The sequence below is a fragment of the Nicotiana tomentosiformis genome, chromosome 7, assembly GCF_000390325.3.
Source record: "Nicotiana tomentosiformis chromosome 7, ASM39032v3, whole genome shotgun sequence".
NCBI classification, from domain to species: Eukaryota; Viridiplantae; Streptophyta; class Magnoliopsida; order Solanales; family Solanaceae; genus Nicotiana; species Nicotiana tomentosiformis.
The window spans coordinates 106,137,206-106,150,099 of NC_090818.1; the positions used below are offsets into that span (position 1 = coordinate 106,137,206).

The following is a 12,894-nucleotide window of genomic DNA, read 5'->3' on the forward strand; positions in this document are numbered from 1 at the left end:
AAAAGACAAAGAAAGAAAGGAAGTCGGAATTAAAAGACTACAAAATGTGAATGAACTAAATTGGTTTACAATCGCGGTGTCGTCTTGCCGCATGTTCACATTTTGCTGAAGATTCCAGCTGCTTTCTCTGCCTATAAATAGGCATCTCAGTTGTAATCCATCCCTCAACTTCTTCTTTCTCTCCAATTAATAGAGAGTTTTCTTTGTGTAGCCGTGGAGTAGGCAAAATTACAGAACCGCGTAAATCTTATTTTGTCTTGTGCAATTTATTGCTTTTCTCTTTTAAATATATTTTTTCCTTCCTATTAGCCTGACATGCTTCCCAACATTTACTATTTAACAAAGACGAAAAGAACAAGTGAAGTTTGAACACTCACAAATGACAATCAATAAAAAATTTATATTTGATATTTAGCGCCCGCTTGACTATAGATTTTGGGTATATTTTTTTTTAAAAAAATTAAAAATATTATTTGTTCATAAAATATGATTAGTTTTTGAAAAAAATTATTTTTTTTTCAAGTTCCCAAAAACTGGTTTAAGTCAATTTTTGGGTGAAATTTTTTCTTCCACTCATAAAACTTTCAGTAATTTTTCAAATAAAATGCATATCCAAACACAAATTCAACTTTGAAAAATTATTTTTCAATACAACTTCAAAAACTCCTTTTTCAAGTTTCAACCAAATCTATGTCCAAACGCTAATTTAGTTAGTTTAAAGAGTTTGTGTAATTATTGTCCTTTTTTTTCTTTTTCTTTCCGAATGTGCATTTTCAGCACCTACTCTACAAGTATATATAGCTTGTTTGGCCAAGCTGCAAAAATCAGCTTGTTTTGAGAAGTGTTTTTTCTCAAAAGTACTTTTGGTGAGAATCGGTTTGTGTTTGTCTAATTAATTTGAAAAATACTTCTGAGCAGCAATTAGTGTTTGGTCAAATTTTTTAAAACTGCTTCTAAGTGTATTTTTGAAAAGAAGCTACTTTTTATGCTTCTCCAAATCTTCTTTTGTTTCTCCTCAAAAAATATTATTTTTTCTTCTAAAAGCTTGGTAAAACACTTTAACTTTGAAAAAAAGTACAATTTTTTGAAAAAAAAGTATTTTTGGATTTGGAGAAGCTAGGCCAAACAAGATAATATTGTGCTTCATTGTCGAACTTCGTTCGGAGACGTGCTCAAAACATGAACCGTATAAAGTATAAACTATGAAACAGTGTAAACTTCAATGAAAATTAGTAAAAATGATACTTCTTCCGTCCTGAAAAGATGATGTGGTTAATACATCTAATTCTCAGATCAATTTTTATTTTTGAAATTACATTTTTTAAGAAAACAATACAAGTAAAATTTTACATTAAAAAACTTAACTTTTAGATATTATTATTCTTTTGGGACAAAAAACTTTAAAAATATGACAAAATTGGTCCATTAAGTTTAGGAGTAGATTTAACATAGTTCCTTAAATATACTCTAAGCAATTTTGGTCTCTTAAGTTTGCCAAAAGTGAGCATATTTGATTTTGCTCAAATATTTAACAAATTATGGCTATTAGATTTAACAAAAATGGTGTAAAAAAGATTTAACATAGAAGAGAAAATTGGAGGTCTAATTTTTATATTTTTTGCTATTTTGATATATTTCTCTAGTGCAGTTTCTTGAAGTGTAATTTTTATTATTTTTGGTATATTCTATTGTTTTGTGCAGTTTGTTATTTTGCAATTTGTCCTAGTATTTCTAGTTAAATCCTTTTTTCTTAGTTCCTATTAAATCTAGCAGGCAGTGTTTGTTATATATTTGATGAAGATCAAAGGTGCTCAATTTTATCAAACTTAACGGACTAAAACCGGTTACAAGTATATTTAAAGGACTACTGTAAATCTAATCCCAAATTTAAGGGACTGGTTTGTCATTTCCTCGAGGTAGCAACATTCGTAGTATTGGGAGACAAGTTAACGCCATCAGATTAGCATTAGTTACACCTCAAAACCCTCAGTCTGTTCTTGCGCCTCTCATTCTTTCGCCTCTGCTTCATAGGTTTTACGTTTTCCCCGCAGTAAACAGCTTACTTCAAGATTTTCTTTCTTTAAACGTACAAAAGGGTATGTAAATATCTTATAAAGTTCATATTTTTGTGGGGTTTCAATTTCTACATGTACCTAATCTTTTCTTTACTCTTTCAGTTCTAATGGCTGCTCCTTCCGAGATGGAAAAAGAACAGGTTTTTGTTTTCTTCTTTCACTTAGTACTATTTTTGTATCCACCTTAAAGGGTGTCTATTCTGATCTATTAAATCTTGGGCTCTTTTAATTTTTTTAATTTTTTGGGTGAGCGCAGATATTTTCTATGGCAGAGAAAGAGATGGAATATAGAGTGGAGATGTTTAACAAGTATGTACCTTTTAGCTTTTTTGAATGTTTTGAGGTATACCATTTGCATAATTTTGCTGATACTAGCAAATTGTACAAGGAGCAAAATTTAAAAAAAACTAAGTGATTTTTGCCAACTGCGTCTTGGTAGGCAGAGTTACTCGGTACCAATGACGGATCTAGAGTATAGTTATTTGGTTCCTGGGAACCGTTAACTTTTGTGTAGATCCTTTATTTTTACTAAATAAATCCATTAAATATCTATAAATATATAACTGTGAACACAATTATTATTGTATATTAATTTGAGATTACAACATGAACCCATAAACTTCAAATACTGGATGTGCCTTTGCTCGGTACCTGTGCTAGTAGGAGGCACTAAGTACCCCACAAAATGGTGCAAACTGGCCCCGGTACTTACTTGATCATAAAGAAAAGTGTAGTCAATGTGTGGTGTTGATGAACTGAAGTTATACACTTGTAATTTAAATGAACTAGATGATTGCCACACGATTGTATTGTGAGCTGGGATCGGTGGTGTCTGTCCTATTGAACATCAAAAAGTCCAGAAATAAAATTGGAGGGGAAGACCTGATGTGATTTGTGTAAACCACCTTAAACTAGTTAGAGAGAGGACACTTCTGCTTATTTATTTTGAGTTTTATACACACCCCTTTTCACGTGACCTATTTCTTTTTCTTGGGACAAGCACACAAAAATATTTTGTTGGTGGGTGGTGCAAGGTTCGAGCGCAGGACCTCTATACCATGTCGAATTCGGTAAACCGCTTCATGTGAAAGCACTGTCATGGAATGGACACTTTTCTTTGTTTATTTTAGGTTTTAAATGTGTAAACATTCCCCGATCTAGTCCCTCGAGAGGTACTGTGGGAACACAACAAATGCTAATGTATAAGATATACTACAAAACTCTTAATATGATGTTTGGAAGTTTTTTTTTCTTCTGCATGAAGGTAGCGTTATCTGTTGTCTAGTTTTGATTTTTGTTATCTGTTGTCTAGTTTTGATTTTAACTTGTTGGGCTCTTTTCCTACTTCTCATCCTGCCTACTTCTTTAATTTCTTACCTGCTCTATTTTCATTTTAAAACTATAATTCAGGCTTACACATACATGTTTCAACAAATGCGTGGAGAACAAGTATGTTACTCTACTCATTCTTCTTTATCCTTCTGGCCTAATATGAAGTTTTGCGCATCATTTTCTCAGGACTTCGTTTCGTGGCTGACATTGCATGTAAATGGCTTTTCAGGTACAAGGACTCGGAGTTGAACATGGGTGAAAACAGTTGTATTGACAAATGTGTTTCAAAGTACTGGCAGGTAAACAATGATAAAGCTTGAAGTTGACCTGATACCACGTAATAAATACACATTGATTTTTGTGTCTATGGTTTCACATAACATGCGTATATGCACTTGTTTATTTAAGTTACTGTTTATGTTTTTGAGTGGAAATTTCGATGGTCTGAGTTTGTACTGCGTAATGTTTGTTTTTCATGTAACATGCGTGCATGATATATGATTTAATCAACTAGAGCTCTATGCATATCCATTTCATTTAACACTAAATACATTTTCTTTTTAAGGCAAATTAGGAGTTCTTTGAACTAGAGTTTCTGTAAGGCCCAACTTATAGCTTGTTTGGCCAAGTTTTTTTTTGGCCAAAAGTTCTTTTTAGCCAAAAATGTTTTTTCCCAAGCTTTTAGAGGAAAAAACACTTTTGGCTAAAAAAGCACTTTTGCCAAAAAAAAAAACTTTTTTTCACCATTTAGACTAATAGCCTGTTTGGCCAAGCTTCTCCAAGGTCAAAAGTACTTTTTTTTTCAAAGTTGAGGTGTTTGGTCAAGCTTTTAGAGGGAAAAAAAGTGTTTTTGAGTAGAAACAGAAGTAGTTTTTGAGAATCAGAAAAAAATAGCTTTTCCCCAAAAGCTCTTTTTTGAAAATCATTTTTGAGAAAATACACTTAGAAGCACTTTTTAAAAGCTTGGTCAAACACTAATTGCTGCTCAAAAGTGCTTTTCAAATTGATTAGCCAAACACAAAATGTTTCTCACTAAAAGTACTTTTTGAAAAGTGCTTTTGTGAAAAGCACTTTTCAAAATAAGTGTATCTTAAAAGGTTGGCCAAATAGGCTATTATCCAACCTCGACATAACGTCTCTGACAAGAAAGTGCAAGATTAAACCAGTGTTTCGAAAAGTGACTGCTTCAGCGAGCAGACATGCTCTTCAGTTGTTCGCAGTGTTGTAATGAGCGTGGAGCGAGGAAAAACGACAAGCTCCTTTTCGCTTATAGCGAGAAGCGAGGTGCGAAGCGCTCGCTTTTTTGAAGTGAAGCGGAATTTAAAAAAAAATATTAAAATAAGTACTGCATAGACAACACATGTAACTGCAAGCAAATGTTCAATACTTCAATGTAAAAACTAAAGAGTAGCATCAATTAAAGCACAAAATAAGCATCTTATTCTTCTACAAGATTGGCAAATTCTTGTATCCCATTATCATTATTATATTGCTCGTCATCTTCTTCAATTTATAACTGAAACGAAAAATGGGCAGCATTTCGCTGCAATTTATCACTGAAACTGTGAAAGAAAATGAAGAAGAAGAGAAGAATGAGAAAAAGAAGAGGAGGGGGAGGAAAACTTGTCACAACCCCAATTTTCCTCCGTAGGATGTCGTGACGGCAGCTAGTCTCTAAGACTAGGTAAGCCTAATAAACATGCGGAATAACTTAAATGATAATTTAAATCTCAAAAACACCAACAACTATAATTATCAAAAAAAAAAAAAGATCAACAACTATATGAAATAAAATCTGCAACTCAACATGTACATTTCCCAAAATCCGGTGAAAATATAAGTCACAAGCTCTAGATACAGTACTGAACACTCCTATACATCACTGTCTATAAAGATGTAAAGAAATAAGAAAAGAACAGGGTAGAAGAGGACTCCGAGGCCTGAACATCAACTGCAAGTGGTTTCTCACCTACATGAATGAATGCAAGGCTACCCATACTTACCGCCTTTCTACTTAAGGCATCGACCACCACATTGGCCTATCCTGGGATGATACAGAATAGTAATATCATAGTCCTTTAGCAGCTCCAACCATCTCCGCTGCCTCAAATTTAGATCCTTTTGTTTGAACAAGTGTTGGAGACTGATGATCCGTAAATACCTCACAAGACACACCGTAGAGATAATGCCTCCAAATCTTCAATGCATGGATGATGGCAGCCAACTCCAAATCGTGGACGGGGTAGTTCTTCTCATGAGGCTTCAACTGACATGAAACATAAGCAATCACTCTACCCTCCTGCATCAGGACACACCCCAATACCGATCCGAGAAGCATCACAATACACTGTATAAGAGCCAGAAGCTGAAGGCAAAACTAGAACTGAAGCTGTGGTCAAGGCAGTCTTGAGCTTCTGAAAGCTCTCTTCACACTCATCCGACCACCTGAAAGTAGCACCCTTCTGGGTCAATTTGGTCAAAGGCGATGTAATAGACGATAAATCCTCCACGAAGCGACGATAATAACCGGCCAAGCCGAGAAAGCTTCGAATCTCCGTAGCTGTGGATGATCTGGGCCAACTCTGAACCGCCTTTATCTTCTTCGAATCTACCTTAATTCCCTCATTGGACACCACGTGCCCTAAGAACGCCACCGAACTAAGCCAAAACTTGATGATCTTGATGTTGAGGGGGAGGGGGGGGGGGGAGGAGGAGGAGGAGGAGGAGGAGGAAGAAGAACAACATGTGACCAAACTTGATGATCTCGAAGTTGAAAAGTGTAGAAAATTTGAACCCTAGGTCGCGTCTGTTGTTCTCTGTTGCTGCTACTCGATGGTCTTAAAAAAAAAGACAAGCGCTCGCTGAAAAGTGTTGAAAATTTGAACCCTAGGTCGCCTCCGTTCTTTGTTGCTGCTGCTCGATGGTCTTAACAAAAAAGAGAGCCTTTCTAATTAATTAACGTTGGTAGCCAGTTAAAGAGAAGCGCTCGCTTCTATCGCTTTGTTCGCTTCCTCGCTTTTTCATGGGAAGCGATCACTTTAGTATACCTGATACACTTCAGATCAGAGAAGCGCCAGATGGTCCGCTATGCATCGCTTCTCGCTTTAAGCGAGGAAGCAGTCGCTTTTAACAACACTGGTTGTTTGAAGCGTAGCAGGTAAACAAAAGCAAACATGGAAGTGCAGTCAAAGCGAGAAGCGAGGGGAGCATGCACTTTAGGGGAAAATCAATTTAATGGGTCGAATTTAAGGCAAACAACAAAGGGGTCAAGTTCTTTTACTGAAACAGACTTCACAGCTAGGTTTTTTTTCAGTCCCTTCTCTATTTCTTCTTCAAGCTTATTGAGGGTTCTTCCAGGTATGATTTGATTTCTTTTCTTCTTCTTCTTCTTCTGTGATGTCTTAAGCATGGAGTTATGCTACCCAATTTTCTTCTTCTAATCTTCTTTTTCTTTCGTGATGTCCGAACCATGGGATACAGTGCCCATTTTTTTTTCTTTGGTTCTTGTTCTTCTTTTGTAATGTCTAAATTGTGGGATATGCTGTCCCAAAATTTTCAGATTATCAATTTGAATTAAAGTATCTTTTGAATTTTGTTGCTCTTAGCAGATTGTTAATGGCATCAAAAGATGATTAAAAAAACCTGACTTGAGTTTATGGCTTTATGCATCATGTGCTGTATTTCAATGTTGATTTTGATTAAAAAAAAAAGACCCAAATAACATATTTTGATGTTGAATTTGACAATCTTGTACTTCATTTTGTGCTATCTACTGATTCTATTCTTTATTTTTTAAATTGAACATTTGCTTACATGTGTTGCCTCTATGCAATATCTGGTATTTTTTTTTAAATATCCGCTTCACTTCCGGAAAGCGAGTGCTCGCTCAGGGTTGTAAATAACGCTTGCTACATCGCTAATAGCGAGTAGCGACGCGAAACGAGGCTCAGGCGCTTTTTTTGGTCTGTTGCAGTGCGTTTTTAAAAAGCGCCGATGAGGCGAAGTAGCGCCGGCGAGGCGGGGTAGCGACAGAGGCGTTTCTTTTTTAAAAAAAGAAAGAAAACAAGAGACTTAAATAAAATTTAGGGTTTTCTTCGACTTTCAGGTTCTTTCTTCTTTCTTTCTTTCTTTTCTCTTTCTTTTTCGACAGTAAGCTCTGTTTTTCCGGCAGTCAGCCTCTTTTCTTTCTTCTTTCTTTTTCTCTTTCTTTTCCCGGCAGTAAGCTTCTATTTTTCCGGCAGTAAGCCTCTGTTTTTCCGGCATTAAGCCTCTCTTCTTTCTTCTTTCTTTTTCAGGTAGTAAGTCTTCTTTGTTCTTCTTCTTCTTTCCGGCAACAACTGATTTCCAGCAGACATATTCTTTCTTTCTTTTCTTTCACCTTTGTTTTCGCTTCTACTCTTCTTTCTTCTTCTGTTTCTCTCTTTTGATTTTTTTTCCAGTTTAGTAAACAATTACTTGCATATTAACTTCTCTATAATTACAATTACAATTAAACATTATTTTCTTTCTCTAATTACAATTAATTTCTCTCTATAAACAGTTTATTAAAACATGTGATTTCTATCTATTGAGTTTTTGAATTGATATATTTATTAATATGCTGTTGTTATTGAGTTTTTAGTTATTTATATATGCAAATTTAATATTTTATTTTTTGTATTAAGTGGCACTTCACATCAAAAAGGCGAGCCTACGCTTCTCGCTTCTCGTCTCAGTGAAGCGGGCCCTCATCGCTTTTTGTCGTCTCACGCTATTCAAAACACTGGCTTCGCTTCTCGCTTCACACTTTAAGCGAAAAGGGCCTTGTAATTTTTTCTCGCTTCTCTCTCTCTCCAAAACACTGGGTCAAACTTACTTTTACAAAGTTTCATCTGCCTAGATTAATCAGAAAATATGTGGATTAGAAAGGTATAATTGTGTTTGCATGACAAATTGTACTATGCCCACTACAACTATAACAAAATAGAATTGATTACTCTTTAAAGTTACTTTGTTCAGTCTAAGATATCCTCACACTTGGAGTTTCAGGCATGTCAACTAGAAAAGATTCTTAAAAGTTAAAATGAACACCAAACTGATCCTCTTAAATGGTTGAAAGGAACATTAACTTCTTTAATGATTTTGTTGTTGAAAGAAGATATGAAGCAATAAACTAGGTTTAAAAGCCTAATTAGGCTTCAGAAGAGCATTTGTATCCATATAAACCAAAAGCAGGTTATGATTTGGACAAAACTTTTATCGCCTGGTATATTTGGATTGTGGGGATTAGAGATGAGCCTGGCAGAACTTCAAAAGGAGCTTTATTGCCGGGAGCCATGTGGAGAGAAAGTGTTGTTTCTCTAAATATAGTAGAAACTACCATGTGCACTTGTGCACTTTGTAGCACTTTAGACACCTCCAATTTTGGATGTCTGATATAGTAGTCAAAGTAGATTCGATACCAGATCTCCATTTTAATCACATCATCAAGTATCTAAGGCTTAATTAATACATAAATTACATTCTTTTGAGAAATACATACAGATATTACATTCAAGTGGTGAAATTAAATTTACTAAATTATGTCTGTCCATCTCAATGTTTCAGAGAGTGAGAAGCGAGAAAAAGCGACAATGCCCTTTTCGCTTAAAGCGAGAAGCAAAGCGCTCACCTTTTCGACTCGCCTTCTCGACGTGAAGCGGTTTTTTTAAAAAAATATATCAAAATAAATATTGTATAGAGGCAACACATGTAGATTACAAATGAACTACGAGATTGTCAAATTCAACATTATATCTATTTTTTGGGTCTTTTTTTAAAAATCAAAATTCAACATTAAAATCAACGCATGCTGCATAAGCCCAAGTTGGGTCTTTTTTATCATCTCTTGATGTCATTTACAATCTGTTAAGAGCAAAAAAAATAAAAATTAGCTACTTTAATTCAAATTGATAATTTGAAAAATTTGGGCAGCATAGCTCACGGTTCAGACATCACAGAAGAAGAATCAAAGAAGAAAAAAAATTGGGCGGTATATCCCCACGGTTCAGACATCACAGAAGAAAAAAAAATTAGGCAACATATCCTCACGCTTCAGACATCACGGAAGAAGAAAAGAAATTATTCCTTGAAGAAGCTTGATGACGAGGCTGGAAAAACCTAAATGTTTAGTCCGTTTCAGTAAAAGAGAAATTGACCCCTCTGTTTTCCTTTAAATTCGACCCATTAAACTGATTTTCCCCCCTAAAGTGCACTCGCCTCGCTTTGATTGCGGTTTGCGCTTCTTGGACAGAAGCGTTTGCTTTTGTTTACCTGCTACGCTTTGAACGGCTGAAGCGTCTACCTGCTTTCTTCACACGGCTTCGCGCTTTTAAGCGTTGAAGCAGCCGCTTTTCTAAACACTGGTCTGTCTAATGCAAATTGGTCAACCTTTCCTGGACAGATTGAGTAGTTATAAACTTTGAAGAGATGAGTAATCTTTTCAATTGACAAATGATTTGGCTTTAGGAAGATTTCCTTGGTTTAATCATGATAAGTTTTTTACTTTTTTAAAGTTCTTTTCTCCGTTTCACATTTTCGGTCAGTGCTAAAAAGGTATATCTTGACCAAATTACTAGAATAGAACAGATGACTCCCACTACTAAAAGTGGATTAAATATGAATTTTGACATTTTATAATTTTTGAAGGGAACAAACGGGTTAGACCGGAGAAAAATATGCACTGCTTTGCAGTTCATGCGAGAAACATCAGGGTATATACACTTGTTCATGCACCTTTGCTTACCCCCTCTAGGCGGGCTCACCGGGTACTGGTTACAAATTAGAAACACCAAAGTGAAGGTGGATGAGTTTATTGATCTTTATTGAACAGATGACGACTTTTGAACACAAGAACGGACAAACTTCCTAAACTAACTCCTCCAATAAAGGAGTCTTATTCTCAAAGCTAAACCATGAATGAACAACTTAACAACCTAACAATAAAAGAAGCAATCCTAACAAACTTCTAAGGAAAAGGTCAAACAGTAACATGTGTGCTAATACGCCCCCCTCAAGGTAAGTAGTGTGCAACAACACTTAGCTTGCACATGTTGCTGTCAAAATATGGTTTAGGAAGAGCCTTTGTGAGATTGTCCGCTAGTTGATCTGCAATGTGTACAACTTGATATTTATGCTGCGATTGCTTTCGAACATAAAGAAATCCACTTCAATGTGTTATGTTCGACTGTGGAAGACGAGATTTTCACACAAGTATGTGGCACCAACATTATCACAGTAGATAGTTGGAACTTTTTTTTTTTTTCAAAGTATAGGGGGAGGGGATTACAAGGTGGGGAATTAAACTCCGACCAACAAGGTGGAAGTTCAGGTAGCCAACTCAACTTTGTTGAGTTGAGTTGCAGCTCTGCTAAAAGGTTCTTTACCCAGGTCATTTCACCAAGTGCACTTGCAACAGCTCGATATTCAGTTTTGTAAGAGGAACCAGTTACGTGTTTTGTTCTTGAGAAATGACTAATAGGATTATGGCAAAACAACCAGAAGATAACCAATAGTCGAGACTCTATCAATGACATTCTCAGCCTAATCCGCATCATAGTACATATAGCACGATTGCTACCACTCATGTTTTCATCACACAATATGTCGTTGATATAGTCAGTTGGAACAGAATAATGGCTTCTCAACTTCAAAGTACTAAAGCACGTAGAGAATAATTGAGATTGCTCTCGGTTCTCATCGTGATCCTTGTTGGAGATTTACAAAAGATACAAGTGAGATGGATCTTGTATCCTTAAATAAATACTGGGCCTAAACTTTTGTATGGAATTTTCCAATAATATGACAGATATGAAAAACACTTAACATTTGGAAAAATGCATTTTGGCTTTTGACCTAACCAAAATAAATAAATATTTTATATTCTTAAAGTTACAAATATATTGAAATTTTGAGCTTAAATTCATACAAAAATTCGGCAGTTAGTGTCTTGTTGGAATTTCCAAGTTATTCATTGAGATTTACCTTAAGCATATTATCGTCATTCAGTTAACATTTATCCCTTCATTTGATTTCAATTTTGTGCTCCAATTTTAGCTTTTAACTATTTGGGATTTATGGGTCTTATTACCTGTGTTATAAGCATGACTTTTGATGATTTGTTAACTGCTTTGACATTTTCTGTAGTTGATAACCTTCCACATGGGTCGGATATTTTATCCATTTTTGGATAACCCCTTTGCAACTTGCCCACATCCAAATCTGACCATTTGCCAGCACTACTCCCATATATGTACTGCTATTTTTAATGCCGCCCAACCTTTTCACTCGAGATTTTAGTGAATGTGAGGTGGCGATAATCTTGATATTCTTTATATCTTTTGCATCTCGTTTAGACAGTGCCCAAAGTTTGTGGTAGTTGGTATCTATGCTCCTGAAACTTCAAGTTATTTAGTGGAGGTTATATTTCTTTTCTCTTCAAGATCCAACAATAACTACTAAGCACACCATTTTAATTTTTTTCTGCAGGTGACTAACCTAGTGGGGCAGCTTCTTGGGAACACTCGACCTATGTAACAGTTTTCCATTGTCTACCTCGTGGTGTTTGCATAATCTGTCAGCGAGAATAGGAAGGAAGAAATTGATAATGCTTGTTTTATTGAGTGGTGACAGCTCGAATACGTTTTACTATCTATATATTTAGCATTCTGTTACTTTTTTACTCCTTGAATAGGAAAGATGATCTGAAGCAATGTCTAATGACTCTATTAATGATTTTTGTGTTGCAATAAAGCAGATATCAATGGTTTAGTAAATAGGTTGCTAGGTTTTTGTTCACCCTATTTCTTTGGATTTTGATTCTGTATTGTTGTCTTCAATCGACAAGTATGCAGCGCGTCTCATGTGGTGGGTATATGGGAAATTTCAAAATAGATAATGTGTGGGAGTTGTGATAATGTGTTTATAATAAGATATTTTATACAGGTATGTTCTGATATGGTGTGTATAAGTATCCTGTATGGATATATCTAGCTATTCCTTTAGTTTATAAGCTCATTTGATAGTGAATGTTGAAGATTCAGGTGTCACAAGAAAAACTGATTCATCGACATTCTAATATTTTGGGGCTTTGAGAAATCTTGAAAGTTGTGATTTGTGCCTTCAATGGGAAATTATCAAATCTACACGTATAAAATATAGTGGATAGTGCATGTGGAGAACATAAAGATGTGCCTTTGTGCATGGGTTGTTCACACTGATGGGACTAGAGAAGATATTATGTAATGTAATGTAATATGAAATTTGTCATAGAACGAGAAATACATATGGCATATATAAAGGAAAATGTCCAAATTTGCCCTTAATCATGCAAAATGGTCTAATTTTGCCAGCTATAGAAGGAAACTTAAATCACATTCTGCTGCTTCCAATTTATATTTTGTTCTTTAGCCACAAAAAAGGAAGGTAAACGTGAACAAGTGTTGGGAAAGTCCCTAGTATATAGTAGTAG

General features: G+C 35.3%; 1 protein-coding gene across 1 annotated transcript; it reads left to right on the forward strand.

Moving 5' to 3' along the window:
- Positions 1-1,902: 1,902 nt before the first annotated feature.
- LOC104106743 (mitochondrial import inner membrane translocase subunit TIM10-like) lies at positions 1,903-12,199 on the forward strand. Its single transcript, XM_009615357.4, has 6 exons — positions 1,903-2,096; positions 2,178-2,215; positions 2,332-2,384; positions 3,486-3,524; positions 3,637-3,706; positions 11,913-12,199. Exons 2-6 carry the CDS (start codon positions 2,183-2,185, stop codon positions 11,958-11,960), a joined length of 243 nt encoding a protein of 80 aa, XP_009613652.1. The 5' UTR covers positions 1,903-2,096; positions 2,178-2,182; the 3' UTR covers positions 11,961-12,199.
- The last annotated feature ends 695 nt before the right edge of the window (positions 12,200-12,894 follow it).

What these genes read in the sequence shown, in the direction of transcription:
- LOC104106743 (XM_009615357.4), top strand. Translation starts at nt 2,183, where the DNA reads ATGGCTGCTCCTTCCGAGATGGAAAAAGAACAG. An exon ending in AGAGTGGAGATGTTTAACAA is followed by an intron (nt 2,385 to 3,485) that starts GTATGTACCTTT and finishes ACTATAATTCAG; the next exon opens with GCTTACACATACATGTTTCA. An exon ending in GTGTTTCAAAGTACTGGCAG is followed by an intron (nt 3,707 to 11,912) that starts GTAAACAATGAT and finishes TTTTTTCTGCAG; the next exon opens with GTGACTAACCTAGTGGGGCA.